A 19,419-nucleotide genomic window follows, 5' to 3' on the forward strand; every position below is an offset into this window, starting at 1 on the left:
ACCCCCCCACCACACACCCCGACCCCCCCCACACACACACCCCGACCCCCCCACCACACACACCCCGACCCCCCCCCACACACACACCCCGACCCCCCCCACACACCCGACCCCCCCAACACACCCCGACCCCCCCCACCACACACACCCCGACCCCCCCATACCACACACACCCCGACCCCCCCACACCACACACACCCCGACCCCCCCACACCACACACACCCCGACCCCCACACCACACACACCCCGACGCCCCCACACCACACACCCCGACCCCCCCCAACACACACACCCCGACCCCCCCACACACACAGAGTGTCACAGAGAGAGATACAGAGAGAGAGAGACAGACACACACATGGAGAGAGAGAGACACAGAGAGAGAGAGAGAGAGTAAGGGGGAGCGGCAGACACACACACACGCACACACACACAGACACAGAGAGAGAGAGACATACACAGAGAGACAGAGACACACACAGGGAGACAGACACAGACACACACACAGACACAGAAGCCCGGAGGGAGACGCAGAGAGAGAGACACAAACACGGAGAGAGAGAGAGAAATCCAAGAGATCACATTGACAGCGAAAGATGCAAACTGACTACAGTATAATTCTGAAGGGGACTGTGGTGCCTGGAAAACACCAAGAACAAATGAAAACATCAAACCAGATTAAACACCAACATAAACCACACAGATAAAAAACACAGCACATCTTATACCCATCAGAACAAAGTGATTTCATTCCTTAATTCATTAGAAATAACTTGCAAGTGACTTCACAAAGTTAGTGCTCCTTCAAATAGCCGCAGCATCATCTCAAAAATCAAGATTCCCAAAATATCTTTGATCAAAATACTAAAGCAGCTCAATGGAGAAAATAAATCTGAATTTTCAAACTAATTTCCTCGCTCAATGATCACTGGGGCTTTTTAAACTGTGTTGCAATTACTTTTCCAAATGAATAAAGATAAACTCCCAATGCAAAGGAAATATTCCTCCTTACACAGACGCTGTCTGGCCGACTGAGTTTTACCCCTTTATTTCAGACTTCTCCCATCCATTTTATTTCACTTCTTGAATAAAAAGATCCATTTTTTTTTTCGGTAGAAATTTCATGTGGAAATAAAACAGGGACAGTAATCAAGAGAAAAAATAATCCTTCCTCCACCGACCCAACGTCAAACACAGAAAAGCAGGACCTTACTTGCACATCTGTTCATTTCAGGTGCACGGACACCATAATACCCTGAGGGGCAGGAGTGCAGGCACTCTCCATACTGACGCATCCCTTGTCGTCGGAGGAAGAAGAATAATTTCTGTTGGCAGCTAAGACACCCATTGTCCTTGGAACAAAGTAGGCAGCCCTTACAAATTGGATATGGTCCAGTGTTTGCTGTAAAGAAAACAGAAGTACAATCATCAAGTGGTCACAGTACAGGGAGGGGCCATAGAGCCCCTCATGTTCGTTCCAGCTCTCTGCGAGAGTGACTCACCCGATCCCATCCGCCCACCTTTCCCTTGTAGCCTTATAAACTTTCTCTTAAGATAGTTGGCCAATTCCCTTTTGAAAGCCATGATTGAATCTGCCTCGACTACTACACTCTCAGGCAGTGCACTCCACATCCTGACCATTCATTGCGTAAAAAGCCAACAGTAGGGTACATGTTCACACAAACTACATCAAGACGGAACTTTAAATATCCAAAAAAAACCCACGAGATTCCATTTTGGGTGCGCGGAAGCCCCACGTTTACCCAAATTGTGAACCTGAGATCATACAGGGGAGAGAAGAGGAAACACTTTATTGTTTCAGTCACTGTACAGCAGCTTCTTCTACATCCATTTACTAGATTCACATGGTCACAATCTACACTTAACATCAGCAGTTACTGCATCCAGTCTCAAATAGGTCAATGTGCAGCTACAATTTGACAGACTTGCTGATGGTCAGAACATGAGAGAGAGAGAGAGAGAGACTGTGAATGCACCAGCTCAAGTAAACAGCACTGAAACTCCACATCTACAATAGGCAACTGCACACACCCAGATCTGCTCTCCACATTTACAAAGATATGGAAGTTCTGGAGAAAACACAGAGGAAATGTCCAAGGTGATCAGAATGGAGAGGGTACAGCTATCAGGAAGGTGGGGCTCTTTCCTCTTGGGGAAAATTAAAAGACCCAATCCTGACTTTCCAATAACAAGGGAGTTTTTTAGGTTCCCAGGGGAAAAGCCTTTCCATATATAGTTGAGCCCAGAGCAAGGAGGTAAAATTACAAGTTAGCCACTAACTGATCAAATAAATAATGAAGAACTTCTGCTCAGTGTGGTGAGAATGGTGTGGTCGAAGCAGAGAGAACTGATGTGTTTAACTGGAGGGTTGATGCATACACAGAGCAATGAGGAATAGAAGTGATGCAGAGGTGATCAGAGTGGGAGGAGCATAAAGACGAGGTAGACTCTTTGGGCTGAGTGGTCTGTTTTGTGCTGTAGGTTCAATGCATTGCCCTGTAAATTTTGCCCTAATCATCAAGTGGAACTCATTTTATAATGAGGCCACACTACAGTGAGAAATTCCTGCTAAACCCACATGGAACCCACAAGTCCTGTCAATCACTGGTGAAAGGTCAACAAAATGGGATCTTTGTATTCATCCTGTCAATCTTACTCGTTCCTCAGAGACCAGCTTGCCACGGCATTCAGGATTTTATTTAACCCGTTGAATTTATAGCATTTGCCAAGTATTGTCTGTTGGAGGGTGATGGTTGGTTAGGGTGGCGGAGGGAGGTTGGGGGTGGGTGGATAAAGGGATGGTGGGAAGAGCAGGAGGCTTTTGTGTTAGAAGTTGCCTCCCTCATGTGAACGATTGGTAAAAGCGTTTCCATTGACGGCACCGAGCTACATCACTCCTTCAGGCAGCTGTTGCGACCAGGGTGGAAGAAGTGCATAGTTGATCTCGACCCACAGGTCGCAACATTAGTTTTAAAGTTTGATTCACTCACCAGCACGGCCAATTATTTACCCTCACCACTGTTAACCAGAATAAGAGAGACATTAGCCAGGCTTTCAATAAACAAACGTATTCGTTTATTATAAAACCAGTCAAATAGAAAGGCAAAGCTTGTTAACATAGAGCATGAAAGTGTACCAATTACACTTCCGATATACCCTAAGTGTGTCTCACACACACACACACACAAACAAAAATAAAAATAGAGGAATTATGCCAAAGGTTAGAAGTCAATAGTTCAAGGGAAAAGGAAAGATGATGGAGGGCATGAAATGGTGTCTGGGTTATGCAGCTGGTGTCTGTCTCAGTGCTGATCTATGAAACAATTGATGACTCTTGCGCAGCTTTTCAGATAGACTTAAGGAACACCTGCAGGTACTCAATTCCAGCATGTAGAGCGACTTAGGGACGGCTTATATTCACTTCCGGCTATGGATTTGCTCTGGACTGCAAAAAGGCTGCTGTCTCCTTTTCACAAGCAGCTGGTCCTTCTTCTCCTCAAAGCAAAACCAAACCAACTTTTAAACAGTTTTTCAGGCATTTATTTTTTCTCCCCAGTGCCCCAGAGTTTTCTCCCCATAAACTACCATGTGGCCCCTTTTGCACACAATCCACCAGGGTCAAGAGGTTTCTAGCCTCTTTAAAACTACTTAGTTACCTTTTCCTGTAAATGGATGTCTCCTCCAAGAAAAGCAATCGGAGTTCTCGAATTAGCCCTTTAAGGAGCAGGGTCTATTAAACTCAAATTCTTCCAGAATATTCTTAGTCCTTGAAGATGAACCATTTTCTGTGATTAAAGCGCTCATTACAAGGGGTTTGTGACTCTAAACATCTGAACTTCTTTTCTAACTTGGTAGAGGCTGTCTCCTGGGATGAACCTGGAACTAGGGAGCAGAGTTTCTAAGGGGTTGCCCATTTAAGATGGAGAGGAGGAGAAATTTCTTCTCCCAGGAGGGCTGTTAACCTTTGGAATTCTCTTTCCCCAGGGAGCTGTGGAGGCTGGGTCCTTGAATAGATTCAAGGCCGGGTTAGGCAGATTTCTTTTAAATTAACCAGGGAGATGAGGGTTATGGGTGTGTGTGTGTGTGTGTGTGTGGGTGGGTGGGGTGGGGGTAGATGGGTCACAATCAGATCAGCCAGGATCTTATTGAATGGCAGAGCAGGCTCGGGGGGGGCTGAATGGCCTCCTCCTGCTCTCATTTATATTCTCAGGTCCTGTTGTAACGATACACTCAAGGAGCTCGTTTTAAACCCAGAACCAGGACAATTAGCTGTGCGAGTTGGTTCGAGAAACCGTAAACAGTAGGGATTTAAAGAGGTCTTAGATACGTAGCACTTATCCTGACTGCAGGATGTCCCAACGTACTTCACAGCCAATTAAATATTTGTGAAGTGTAGTCACTGTTGTATTGTAGGAAATTGGGCAGCCAACTTGCACACAGCAAGATCCCACACACAGCAATGTGATAATGACCAGATAATCTTTTCTTGTGACGTTAGTTGAGGAACAAATTTGCACTGGGGAGAATGCTTCAGCTCTTCTTTCAATAGTGTTTTTTTTTGATAGTGGCATGTTTAACATCTACTGAAGGCAGCAGGCAGGGTCTCAGTTCCACATGTCTTCCAAATGCCAGCACCTCTGACAGTGCAGCACACCGAGCGCTGCAGTGATGTGTCAGTCGGGATTTTGTGCTAAAATCTTCGGGGTGGGGCTTCAAATGTACTTCATTGTCTGTGAAGTGCTTTGTGAAAGGTGCTACATAATGGAAGTTCAAAAACAAATTTAAAAAATCCATCCACTGCAGAGCCAAATTAAACGAGTTACAACGCAAATGAAAATAAAGTTATTCTGAACATCCAAGTTAAAGTGAATCACCCACTGCTTTACCACTGGGAAAAGGAACTCTATTCATATATCAACCACCCTTTGTCTCTTCCTTAAGAAAAATATTCAACTGCACCTTTAGGGATATGGTTTAAGGAGCGATTACCCATTACTCAAGCAATGGGCAAATGCCAACTTCACCAGCAATGCCCACCTCCAGAGAATTAACACATTACAGCTTTTCCGATTTCTCACATTTAATTTCTGCACCGTGAACTGATTTTTATTATTTCTTACAGTGAAAGCGCACACTGGGCAAGTGTTGCCCTTTCAAACAGGAAAACAACAGTTTCTCTCACCCTGTTCTTAAAACAAACTTCTGACAAGACCTTCCCTCCTGACTTGCCAAAAATGGATAAATCTTAAATCCAACAGAACTGCAAACAATTGAACAGTGACTTAAACTGTGGTTTTAATACCAGGATGGTCAGAATGAGCTTCTAGGGTGTTGAGCATCTGGAACTCCGAGTAGCTGAGGTGAAATGCAGAGATACATTGAAGGGGAAGCTGGATAAATATACAATGGAGAATGGAATCAGGGTAGGGTTAGTTGAAGTCAGGTCAGAGGAAGCGCATGTGGAGCATTAACACTTGCACAGATCTGCTGGACCGAATGGCCTGTTTCTGTACTGGAAACTCTATTCAAGCTCGTCTCAGGTCAAGAGCTAAGACTGGTCAACAAACCAGCAGCACATGGAACTGTCAACATGGACTGTTCTCCAGAATCCACAGGGTCATGTAAACAAATGAACTGGAGAGAGGAGGAGATGATCAACAGTGATGCCTTAAAAGCCCCAAGTGAAAAGGTACAAAGGGCACTGTGAATAGAACTGGCTGTGACATTCCATTAGGGGACCCACAATCTCCCACCAATACAGGCCACATTTCATATTAGACATTTGGGCATGAACCTGACAATTCATGCATAAGCATTGTGGACTCGAGGACAAGCTGCTTGTCTGGTCGCTTGTCACACATCTGGCTCAAATCTGATAAGTGTGGCTCCCCTCCGTAACTAAACTGTTGTCCTTCTCCAGGATCATCTCCAGCGTTGAGGCCAATCCACGACTCCTTATTCACCAACCTGAGGAGAAGCTGCTTCTTGAAACCTCTTCCTCCATCAAGTGGGTGAAGCTTTGCTTCAAAACAAAAGTGTCTCATCCCCACTACAGCCACAGGCAACGCAAACCCATCACTCAGCAGCTTCTTTGAGACCTGACATCAGGGCTTCCTGCCAACTCCTCTCCCTTTAACCAGTGACATCCCCCCTCCCCTCAGTGCTCACCAAATTCGAGAGTTGCTCCATTTTCTTGGAAGACCAAAGCAATCCCTGTCTCCCCAGTTAGCTTCAGCTTCTCTGAAATCTCTGTACCTTTGACTCCTGTTCCTCTGGCTGATTCCTCACCCAAGTGGGGAATTTCTATAACACCTTGTGCAACCTCAGGACATCCCAAATGCTTTACACAAGTGAAGTCACTGTTGAAATGTAGGAAACACAGCGACCAATTTGCGCACAGCAAGCTCCCACAAATAGCAATGAAGTAACGAACAAGTCATCTGTTTTTGTGATGTTGGTTGAGGGATCAAAATTGGCCCCAAGACACCGAGGAGAACTCCCGTACTCTTCTTCAAATTGTGATCCCATGGGATCTTTTATATCCACCTGGGTCTCGGTTTAAAGTCTCATCTAAAAAATGGCACCTCCAACAGAGCAGCACTCCCTCAGTACTGACCCTCCGACAGAGCAGCGCCCCCTCACTACTGATCCTCCAACAGAGCAGCGCCCCCTCACTACTGACCCTCTAACAGAGCAGCGCCCCCTCACTACTGACCCTCCGACAGGGCAGCGCCCCCTCGCTACTAACCCTCCGACAGAGCAGCGCCCCCTCGGGACTGACCCTCCGACAGGGCAGCGCCCCCTCACTACTGACCCTCCGACAGAGCAGCACCCCCTCGGTACTGACCCTCCGACAGAGCAGCGCCCCCTCGGGACTGACCCTCCGACAGGGCAGCGCCCCCTCGGGACTGACCCTCCGACAGGGCAGCGCCCCCTCGGGACTGACCCTCCGACAGGGCAGCGCCCCCTCGGGACTGACCCCCTGACAGTGCAGCGCCCCCTCGGGACTGACCCTCTGACAGGCCAAGGCCCCCTCAGTACTGACCCCCCCGACAGAGCAGCACCCCCTTCACTACTGACCCTCCCACAGGGCAGCGCCCTCTCACTACTGACCCTCCGACAGGGCAGCGCCCCCTCGGGACTGACCCCCTGACAGTGCAGCGCCCCCTCGGGACTGACCCTCTGACAGGCCAAGGCCCCCTCAGTACTGACCCCCCCGACAGAGCAGCACCCCCTTCACTACTGACCCTCCCACAGGGCAGCGCCCTCTCACTACTGACCCTCCGACAGGGCAGCGCCCCCTCGCTGCTGCACTAGATTCTCATCGTGGATTATGTGCCAATTCCCATTCTTCTAGCTCTCACCAAAATCCTTGTCCTACATCTTCTCAACACGACCTACCATATGGTCACCTCCAGAGTACCTTTCCTCAAATCCCCTCCATAGTGAAGGTGTAGTTCTACAACAGGACAGAGCTCATCCCAAGTGGTGAAATGCATTATTCGCTGGAGTTACTGACATTGTAGCTGTTGGAATGTGTGCTACCTGAACATCAAGGTGGTTGGGTTAGTTTGAGCGATGTTGAACAGCACTGCTATTAGCTAGAACTACAATGTAAATGCTTCAGCTGAAGAGGCTGACTGGATTTTGATCTGCTATCGTTATTTCTTCTACCTGTTAGATCCACATTAGTCTGCAGGGGTAACAGCCAAAAAAAACTCCGTTAATCCATTGACAGAAGGGTGAGTCTACAAACACAATCATGGGCAGCTAAAAATCCTCTGGCCCAGTCAGCCTGCACCCCCCCAGCATTTCACCTTGAGGAGAGGTGATGGCAGTGTGGTACCATCACTGGACTAGTAACCCAGAGACCCAGGGTAATGCTCTGGGGACCAGGGTTCCTAACCCAACACGTCAGACGGAGGAATTTGAATCCAATAAAAATCTGGAATTAAAAGTCTAATGATGACCATGAAACCATTGCTGTAAAAACCCATCTGGGTCACTAATGTCCCTTAGAGAAGGAAATCTGCTGTCCTTACCTGGCCTGGCCTACATGTGACTCCAGACCCACAGCAACGTGGTTAAATCTTAAATGCCCTCTGGAATGGCCGAGCAAGTCACTCAGTTTCTCAAAGACAATTAGGGATGGGCAATAAATGCTTTGGCCTAGCCAGGGACACCCATGTCCCGTGAATGAATTTTAAAAATTTACCTATAGTCCAGCCCGTCCGAACCGTGCCATTGCCTTGATTTTTTTATCTTTTTTTCAACTCTCCAAGGCCATTTTGAGGCAGTGGTAAAAAAGATTCGGCTGCAAAATTTGTCTCTGAGCAATTAAAACTAGCCCAGGAGCTAAACGCCACATCGGAGTGCTAGCTAGAGGATGGGTGTCTGCTGCTTACACCTCCTTTCTTATGGCAAACTACAAGACTACAAAGTCTGCATCCTGCACACACTCCTCTACAGCAACATGTTCTAGACAACAAGCTAGGCAGGGGGAAAGGCTGAACAGTTTCCACCTTCGCTGTCTCGGACGTATCCTCGGTATCTCTCGGCAGGACAAGGTCGCCAACTCAGAGGTCCTGGAGCTAATTCCATCAATGTGCACTCATGGCTGAGTCAATGAAGTCTACACTGGCACGGCCACATTCATTGATGGATAACGGCCAGATATACAGGCATTCTGTATGGTAAACTGGCCACTGAGTCAAAACCTCCTGGGGACCTATTCCTCTGCTACAAGCGCACCCACAAGATGCCAAATAACCGCGACCCATGAAAAACACGTCTGTACTTATTCATCGACACTGCACACTACAGGCAAAGCAAACATAATTCTAACAGGTGGCGTTATGGTCTGGCAACTCTGGGATCGGAATTTAACTCCAGCCTTAACCAAGGAGTGAACGAGATTCAGCCCGAGGCCATTTCAGCCCGGTTCCTAGCAGCCTAGCATTAAGTTGCCAGAGTCTCATTTTGAGCCATTGCTCTCATGGTTAAAATCAGAAACTAGCTTATATTCATGAGAGTGAAATGTTAGCCAAGAGTTTGAATTTGCGAACGCTGTTTTGGAGCAGGGCAGATGGAGTCTGTGTTGTTACTGATTCGCGAGGATCCCCCCCAGCACCACCCTGACAAAGTTTGATACTGAACTAAGTAAGGAGATATTGGGACAGGTGACCAAAAGCTTGGTCAGTGGTGGAGGTTTTAAGGAGAGTGGAGAATAGAGAGGTTTAGGGAGGGAATTGCAGAGCTTAGGGCCCAGGCTACTGAAGGCACGGCTGCCATTGGTGGAGCAGAGGGCGTGAAAGATGCACGAGTCCAAAAGGACAAAAATTCACATTAAAACCCACATGAAATCCAACTCTTTAAATGTTTGTCCCAAGCACAGGCAATGAAAATGAGAGCTCTTGGCAGTAGCAACTCTCTACCGTGAGGAAGTGTAATCAAACCAGTCTACACTTAAAGTTTATCATGCCTGTACAATGAACACATCCTGCATAACAAATGTATTTGAAAATTAAACCATCAATACCGACTTCACTAAAATGCCAGAGACCTTTTCAAATACAAAATCTTCACACTCTCCACACGCCACCAGCACTCAGCAAGAATCCACTCGCTTCCAAACTCTCATTGTTCAGAGTTTGCCTCTGCCAAAATTCCCCACCACATTATTCACTTATATAGAACTCCAAATCCCAAAACCTCGCCACCTTAAATAGTCCTGCGCCAAAAATTATTACACAGCTTTTGAAAAAAGTGTTTCGACATTTAATCAAACCACTGCAGACTGTTTAATATTAAAAAATAAGGCTGTGGGGCGAACTGATGACAAACTTAAAGGGGTAAAATTCTTGGAAAATAATAAACCGAGGCGCAATTTAAAACTCAGAATAGGACAAAACAGCGTCAACAAAGCACTTGGATTGGGTCTCTTAGCCAAAACACTCATCATCTAACACTGAAGTACACAGGTTAGGGCTCCCAATTCCTAGGAACACATTAAATCCTCTTAGCTCAAAGTCTAAATGAGCCAAGTTCAGCTTCTCAGTTCCAAGGAATGGTGGAGTTGTGGGGGGAGGAGGGGGTGGTGGTGGTGGGAGGTGGTGTGGAAATCACCTACAATACTCATCATCATCATATTGCTGTCTGTGGAGTTTGCTGTGCCCAAATTGACTGCCATGTTTTCTACCACAGTGACATCGCTTCCAACAAAAGTACTTCGTTGGCTGTAAAAATATTTTGGGAAGTACTGAAGTTGTGAAAAGGTGGTGCATAAGTGAAAGTCTTTTGCTTTGAAAACGCCTCCTGTTTGCTATTTCTAGAACCACCTTGAATAGCTGTTGTTTTTCCCCACCAGGTTCTAAGTTTAAAATGAACCCAGTGAGTTTGATCGCTAGTGTTAGAGCGAGGACAAGCTGTGAAAGAATCATGGATTTAACAGATGCCTGGAGCAGAGTGAAGCTCAGGTGTTTAAATGAGAATGATTTAAGCTGCGAGCACTTGGTGAAGGAGTGTTCTAGCTCAGCGGCGCTAACAGTGGAGGCTTGTTACCAATCAAACAAATTTCAACAGCTCCTCCCCTCCACAGCCAACAGAGCACATTTGGTTGGGGAATGGTGTCTGTGCAAAAGGGTGGGGGATTTAGATGGGGTGACATAGTGGTTACCTTACAGGACTGGCAAACCAAGAGATATGAGCTCAAATTCCATCATTCCCATGGCAACTAGGGGTTCAAATTCAACTCGTTTCTTATTAAATCTGGAAAATCTAGAATCAGCAATGGTGACCATGAAATCATTGGAATATCGTCAATAACCCAATTAGCTATGCTCTTTAGGGAAGGAAATCTGCCGTCCTTATAGACTCTGGCACATACGTGACTCCAGACCCACAGCAACGTGGTTGACTCTTCACTGCTCTCTGAAATGGCCCAGCAAGCCACTCCGTTGGCAAATGTATCCCAAGGCTGCAGTCCATTTTCCCCAACAAAATAATAAAACTACATAGGATAGGTGTGAAAACAGACACAGATAACTTATCTGCTGTAGCTACATTAAGAGAGAGAGGAAGGCAGTTTGAAGAACTGTATCACATCCCTGGAAATTCGAAGAAAACCCTTTGAAATTTCATTAATAGTATTCAAAAGGTAAACATCAAATAAATTCCAAATTCACTGTTTCCCTGCTTCATTTACAATGTCTAAATAGTTTATAAAGAAATTACAAGAGCACATTCTTACTCAAATGTATATTTATCTTGTAATAAGTTAGACCAGACTTAATGGAGTCACAAGATCATTATTACTTCATTCAGTGAGACATAAAATATATTCATCTTTTAAGTGTCTCGTTGAAAATAAACAGGACCTCTTGTTTTGACCCAATTAACTGGCAGGTAAAGAGATAGATTTTTGGGTCACTGTGGGAGAGTTCACACCTTTGCTCCAATTGAACTAAAACCAAATCAGACACCAGGTTCGAGGGTTAAATCCACCCCTCCTATTCTTCCTCAGAAAGATACAATGCAAATACAGCAAGCAATTAGGCAAATGATATAAGCTTTTGTACAAAGGGATTGGAGTACAAGAGTAAAGAAGTCTTACTGTGTTTATGCAGAGCGTTGGTGAGACCACACCTGGAGTAAATATGCACCATTTGGATTCCTTACTCAGGGAAATACATGCACCTCCTAGAGGGAGTGCAACAAAGGTTCACTAGACAAAAACAGAATGACCTGGAAAAACTCAGCAGGTCTGCCAGCATCGGCGGAGAAGAAAAGAGTTGACGTTTCGAGTCCTCGTTAGACTGGTTCCTGGGATGAGGGGATTGTCCGATGAGGAGAAATTGAGGAGAACAGACTCCTACTACCTAGAGTTAGGAAGAATGAGAGGCGATTTCATTCTGAAAGGGGCTTGACAGGGTGGAGGCTGGGGAATCTAGAAGAGTCTCAGAATAAGGGGTCAACCATTTAGGACTGAGGTGAGGAGAAATTTCTTCACTCAAGGGGTTGTGAATCTTTGGAATTCTCTACTCCAGAGAGCTGCGGATGCTCAGTCATTGAGTACATTAGAGAGAGTGCTCAAAAATCTCTTTAGTTAAGGGATGTGGGAATAGTGCAGGAAGGTGGAATTGAGGTAGATCAGCCATGATCTTGTTAAATGGCAGAGCAGGTTTGAGGGGCTGAATGGCCTATTGCTGCTCCTTTTTTATGTTCCTGAATCCCAAAGCAACGCTTCGACTAAGAGTGCCAATGACAGCATAACATGTGTGCACACACGTGCAAACACACACACACACACACACACTTGGGGAATCTGCCCATTCACATCCATCTGGATTCAACGAAAAACATAAATTTTTTGGGTGTCCAAAAAGTAAGAGGTTGCAGCTTGGAGAAGATTTTGTAATACTTGGTTTAAACAAATAATCAGATCAGTAGAGGAAACATGCCAGTTGTCATGGATACCAGAACTTGCTGCAAGTATCAAATCGTAGTGCAATCCAATCGATAATTGCATTATGTATTTCCCAACACAGCAGAGAATCACCAGCAACAACTCGAGGATGCTGGAAAAATGCAAAGTGTCAGAAATGAATCAGGCTTGGGGAATGAGTGCAAGGGTCATAAACCAGAACTCTGTTTGCAATATGGCCGCTCCTGACTTACTGAAGACACTAGCCAGTACTTTTCAATTTAACATGCTGGATAGTTTTAGAATTGCAAAGCCAAAAAATGTACGCAAACAAAATTCTGATTTTCACAAATTCACTCCATTTATTTGGGTCAAATAAACGTACATTATTTATCAGTTTAAAAAAAAAACCCATGTTTGCATCACATCTTTCACATCCCAAAGTAGCTCAAAGCCAATTATGTACTTTGAATGCTGTTGTTACATAGGAAAATGCAGCAGGCCAACAGCAACCTCACACAAGCAATGGGATAAATGCCTCTTTGATGAGGCTTCGGTGGTGTTCTAGGTTCCCCAGCCAGGGGATACATCCTCCTGACCTCCACCCTGTCGAGTCCCAGGATTTTGTATGTTTCAATGAGGCCACCTCTTAGTCTTCTAAAACCCAGGGAATTTAGGCCTAGTCTACTCAATCTCTCTTTATAGGTTAATCCCTCATCCCAGGAACCAGATTAGTGAATCTTCATTGTACTCCCTCAGGGGCAAATGTGTTCTTCCTTCATAAGGAGAGAAGAACTACATATAGTACTTTGTGCAGTCTCACCAATAGGAAGAGGAGTGGTCAACCCAACTCATTTCTCCACTCCCAATGGCCTTGTGCTTTTCCCATTTTCAATTTAAGCTGTCTAACATCATTCTCTTTCTCCCTCTTCGTCTACATCCCTCTAACTTTCTTTCAATCACCTCCTTCAGCAACTTTTCATGCTTTAGAATACAGCTAATCCCTTCTCTTGATGATATTTCACCAATCTTTCCTCCTCCTCCTCCTGAGAGCTCCTTCATTGCTATCGTGTTTTCTCTAACTGACCCACTCCAGCCTTCTCCAGAACCACATTTCACAATTTTCTAGTCTTTGGATGTCCACTTTGTTGAAGAGGTCATCTTTTGGATGAGACATTATAAATGTCTGTTTTTTTTAGTCTCGGGTGGGTGTAAAAGATCCTGAGTGGCACCCCTGTAAAAGAGCAGCTGTAGGATTTTCCCCCAATATCCTGGCCAATATTTATCCCCCAACCAAAAAAAAATCACTAAAAATGATTATCTGGGTCTTTATCATATTGCTGTTTGTGGGATCTTGCTGAGAGACTTTGGCTGCTGCACTTCCTTCACTACAACAGTGAATGAAGTACTTATTGACTGTAAAGCAATTTTGATTCGGAGTTTGCAAAAGGCACTTTAGAAATAACTCCTAGTTCCTTCTTTCTAGTAACCAGTTCCATTGACTGTCCCTCCTTGTGGGTGTACGGGTAGTTACGGATAGTCTGGTCACTAAAGTTTTTTTTAGAATAAAAAATGGCTAGCTACAACAACTTCTATTTATATAGCACCTTTAATATGATGCAATGTCCCAAGGTGCTTCACAGGAGTATTCTAAAACAACATAAGGAGAAATCTCAGGTAACCAAAAGCTTGGTCAAGAGGTAGGTTTTAAGAAGGTGTTTTAAAAGGAGGAAGGTGAGGTGGAGAGATGGCGAGGTTTACCGAAGGAATTCCAAAGCTTGGGGCCCAGGGAACTGAAGTCCTAGGCACCAATGGTGGAGCAGTTATAAGAGGGAATGCACAAAAGGCCAGAATTAGAGGAGCACAGATATCTGAGAGGCTGCAGTAAATTAACAAAGTCAATTAGTTAACTAATTAAAATATAAAGCCTGTTATTAAAGAGGACAGAGTATTTAAATTAGACTAGTATCAACAAGGAAAAGACGCAATCAAGCCCCAAACTAAACTCTGCTGACAAAGATCAACCGCCTGAAACATTAACTCTGTCTCTCTCTCCACAGATGCTGCCAGACCTGCTGAGTATGTCCAGTATTTTCTGTTTTTATTTAGCTCGGAATTAGATTAGATGGGTGGTAGTTTTCCTCTGCAGTGGGGTCAGTGACCAGTCAGCAGAGCATCACCCCTAAATTCTACACAGGGGTTCTAAAGGGAGCTGCACAGCACAAAGGGTGTGGCAGCTATCAGTGTCCAACAGGTAGACATGTCGAGTGATGGGCCCAATGGCCTCTGTGGACTCCTGGAATTCACTTGGGTTTGCCTTTGGCATTGGAGAGGAGATTCCCAGAATTCTTCCACTCCGACGGGGACTAAATGACTGACAGGATAAGGAGGGAAGAGACAAAGTGGGGAACATTGGGGGAAAATAAAAATCACAAATCCTGTTTGCACCATGAATCTGATTGGTCCATCAAGCCCGAGGGCCTCTCTCAGTCAGTTTCACACCTTCGTAAATCAACGTGACTGACATAAGTCAACCAATGTTTTTTTTACTTCTTTCACGGGATGTGGGCTTCACCGGCAAGGCCTGTATTTGTTACCCAGCCCTAATTGCCCTTGAACTGAGTGCCTTGTTTGGCCATTTCAGGAGGGCAGTTAAGAGTCAACCACATTGCTAGGGGTTTAGGGGTCACATGTAGGCCAGACCAGGTAAGGACGATAGGTTTCCATTTGTGAACCAGATGGGTTTTTGCAACAATCGGAGATAGTTTCATCATTTCAATCCCAGATTTTTAAAATTAATTAATCGACTTTAATTCCACCAGCTGCTGTAGTGGGATTTAAACTCCTGTCCCCAGGGCATGAACCCGAGCCAATGAAAATGGCTAACAAGTTCAAGGCTTTTAAAAAAAAAATCCTTCTTGGAATCATGCATGCTACTCACAGATTGTGGTTTCTATTACTTCATTATAAACTTCATTTTCTTTTCACTTTGAATACACACATCAACATTTCTCATCACTTTCTCCTGAGCTGGGATCTTAAATGATCAAACGGATGAACAATTTACATGAACATCCATGCCATACAATTTGAAATGTAGCAGAGAAGAGCTGAACTCAAGCAAGCTTTTATATCTGCTTTAATGTAGTCCATCCTTGATAATAGAAAATCATTCCAAATCAACCTTTTATTCAAGGCATCTGTGGTGCACCCTCATGTGCCCTCACCATCATACCCTCTCATCAGCTTCCCACATCGAGGATCATCGCACTGAAGTAAAGTTCCCCCAGTGGAGGGCAGGCTTAGCCCATTGTCCAGTTTTAATGTAGTTACACTTTATTACTGAAGTGAGCACAGATACACAGCGCTCACAACCTTGGAACCAATCAGCACGCTGTCAAATTTAAAGTTCAAATACTCTCAAAACTTTAAATCAACAGCGTCGAAATAAAAGTTGGTTTCTAGCTGCTCTCCAACAGTTCTTGGAACAAGTTGAAATAGATCTTTATTTCAGCCACCTTCTTGTCTCAATCCAAAATGCCCTTGAAGCTAAAATTTGATTGCATACTAGATTTTTGGGGAGGTTAAAAAAGGCAGTTTATCAAAAAAAAATCTAAGAATAATCTTTGCTCAAGACAACCTTCATATCTCCGGAGTTATTTCTGACAATATAGTTCCCGTCCCCAGCACTGATTCCCATTTTATGAGACAAATGTCCTTAGCAGCCCTTGGGCTGTTTTAAAACAACTTATTCACAACATCAATGAATCTTTAGACTATCATATCGCACAAAGAAATTTCCTTTGAGACTTGAATACAACGCCACCTTAAACCAAACAAACTAAAGGATGCATCTCGTTAAGAATTTTAATGTTCTCACAATACATAAAACCAGTGTTCAGATGTGGTTCAGTTGATAGTTGGCGCCCGGAGTCAGAAGGCTGTGGGTTCAAGTCCTACTCCAGAGACTGGAGTACAAGAATCAAGGCTGACATTCTAGCGCAGCGCTGAGCAAGTGTTGCACTGTCAGAGCTGCCATCGTTCATAATAGACATTAAACCATGGCCCTATCTGCTAACTCGGGTCGATATAAAAAAGATCCCGTGGCACTATTTTGAAGAGGAGGAGCAGGGAGGTTCTCCCTGGTGTCCTGGCCAATATTTTATCCCTCAATCAAAATCAGAAACAGATTATCTGGTCATTATCACATTTCTGATTGTGGGAGGTTTCTGTGCACAAATTGACTGCCGCCTTCCCTACAGTACACCAGTGACTACATGTGACTTGGAACTAGAGATAGTTTAAGTAAGTTGTATTTGTGTTTGTGGATGTTAGGAGTGAATTTTAGCTTCGGGTTTAAGTTTGATTTGTGTTTCTGTATTGGTGTGTTAAGAAATGGGGCAACTTGAGTTTGAGTTTCACTTTAAAAGATGCCTGCATCTTAATTAGATTTTACAACTCGAAGGGATGTTAAAACAAACACAAGGTAGAAAAACTGTGTTGTTGCCTAGCAACCGGGATGGAAGGGAGGGAGCTTGAATGCATGTGGTGATCCAAGGGAGAGGAACATCAAAAGAAGAGTTTGAAACCCTGGAGGTGAGCCCTTGTGGAAGGCATCCAAAAGAAAGCGTCATTTGGGAGAAAATTCAAAAGCAGGTCCTTCGAGAGTGGAGCTTGGAAACCCTCATGTGAAAGACGGAGTTCAGTGAGACCAGTTGGCTCAGTGTGACAGGCGTCTGGGGGAGTTGATGAGAGATCCATAGCATCTGTCTGGGGTGGCATCTGTCAGCTGGTTTCAGAGTGTGAGGTGTCTGACCACAGGTCACCTATTGGTTTACATGATCTACGTACTTACTGTGAACATTAGAGTATAAGATAGCTTTTATAACTTGTGTTATCCTTACAAATCTGTATATATCTGTAAAGGTATAGTTGTAGGTGAAGGAGCATTATAATATAGTTCATCTTTTCTTGTTTAATAAATGTTTTACTCTTTTGTTAAAAGTTAATCAGCTGACTCCTGTGACTCTGTTCAGTAGCCGCTCTCACATTTCTAAACAAAAAATAAAAGTTAGGATCTATCAAGCTGGGATCTGACTTGTCCAGTAGTAACATCAGCTGGGATCATAACAGGAAATTTCACTTGTCTTTGTACATCTTCAGTTAAACACAAATATCTCAACATTTGAACATTAATCTAAAAGCTTCAGGAACAGCATTACACAAAGAAAAAGCTTACACTAATTCTCTCATTAAGTGAGGGCAAAGGAAATAAGCTTCCACACCCCTTAATACTGACTTCCCACGCCGACCCAACTCAGGCTTAGCCAAGAATAGCTCCAGTATTGAAGGTCACCACAGGTAACATCACAGTAAACAAAAGGTGTGTCTCTCATCATATTAAAGGACAAGGAGAGGCCATTCAATTAAATCATGGCTGATCTGTACTTCAACTCAATCTTCCCCTCTTTGTCCCATATCCATCAACAGCCCAGCAAAACTCTGACTTTGGTCTTAAAAATTCCAAATGCCCCTCAGCAGTACAAGGTTTTTTGGGGAGAGAATTCCAGATTCTCGCTGCCCTGCGTGTGAAGAAATGCTTCTCGATTTTAGTCCAAGTAACTTAACTGGAATTTGAAGATTTTGCCTCTTCATTCTGGATTTGATCCAATGTCTCTCTCTCTTTCGCTACTCAAATCCTTCTATCATTTTAAATCTTTTGATGAGATCACCACTTAAGATCAAGTGAATACAATCAACTACTTCATACAAACTAGAGCCAATTTTAAATAGAAACTTGCTAAAATGGTATTTCCACCACTAGATAGTGTGGCTACTGGTGAGGTTTGCCACTGACAAGAATACATTTCAGGTCAGCCTCAGTTGTGAAGGCTGTCTTGTGCACTTAGGTCTCTCTGGCTGTAAGTATGACACGGCCAGAAACAACACTTTAGTATTAAGGTACTTTATGATTCCTCCATTAGGACTCCAGATTTTAAAAACATTAGCAAAGCCATTGGTCCATTATTCAGCATAATAATAGGTCAACCATAGCTCAATGAATCACACTCAGTTGAGTCCAAGGATGTGAGTTCAAGTTCCATTTCACAGTCTGGGTTGACTCTCCAGTGCAGTACTGAGGGAGTGGTGCACAGTTGGAGGGGTTGCCTTTCCCGGAGGTGAAATGTAAAATATCTTGTGGCACCATTTTAAAGAGCAGCATCAGCACGGAGCTCTCCTCTGCCTTGGCCAATATTTACCCCTCAAATCAACATTATCTGGGATGTTATTGCACGGCTGACTGTGGGACTTGGCTGTGCATTAGGTAACTGCTGTGTTTCTGACAATACAAGTGCCGGTACTCCATTAGCTGAGAGGGTTTGGGATGTCCTCAGGTTCTGAAAGCGATGATAGAAATGCAAGTTCTTTCATTTACTCCTCACATTAGTATAAAGAATTTGTTTGCTTGACTGCTTTCCAATCTTTAATTTCCCTTCTGCTGGACTGCTTAAATTTGCCATTTTGCTTATTTCTAATAAAACTTGCCACTTCCTCTTTTCTACCATCTTCCCTCCTGTGCCCATATTTCTGTGGGAATGTGCCATTCGGGTACATCAGCATGACATCACTGGAAGGGAAATGTGTCATGCGACCCAGTTTGTAATTCACTTTTGCTTTGAGCAAAGCACACACACACACACAGACACAGACACACACACATACAGACACACACACACACACACAGACATACACACACACAAACACACACAGACACACAGACACAGACAGACACACACATATACACAGACACACACACACACACACCTGATGCCTTCAAGCATTAGACCTGTGTATAACTGTTCCGATTTGCCTAGTCTAAATAAAATGAACCCACAATGTGTTTACAAAATCCCCTTCAGAATGATTGGTGCCTTGTGTCTTGTACAGTAAATAAACCCAAGTTATAATAACATGG

General features: G+C 44.3%; 1 protein-coding gene across 3 annotated transcripts in view; it reads right to left on the minus strand.

The window, feature by feature from the left end:
• rspo2 (R-spondin 2) overlaps positions 1–19,419 on the minus strand; it is a 153,912-nt gene that overhangs the window by 63,252 nt on the left and 71,241 nt on the right. The window contains exons 1-2 of one of the 3 annotated variants that reach the window (XM_078539671.1): positions 1,522–1,731; positions 1,215–1,403 (exon numbers count right to left, since the gene is read on the minus strand). In XM_078539671.1, the coding sequence (XP_078395797.1) occupies positions 1,215–1,403; positions 1,522–1,642 (310 nt within the window). In that variant the 5' untranslated portion in view covers positions 1,643–1,731. Of the gene's footprint in view, positions 1–1,214; positions 1,404–1,503; positions 1,732–19,419 lie in introns of those variants that run through there. The other 2 variants (XM_078539670.1, XM_078539674.1) reach the window with 2 other exon arrangements.

The sequence above is a fragment of the Cetorhinus maximus genome, chromosome 4, assembly GCF_964194155.1.
Source record: "Cetorhinus maximus chromosome 4, sCetMax3.hap1.1, whole genome shotgun sequence".
Lineage (NCBI taxonomy): Eukaryota > Metazoa > Chordata > Chondrichthyes > Lamniformes > Cetorhinidae > Cetorhinus > Cetorhinus maximus.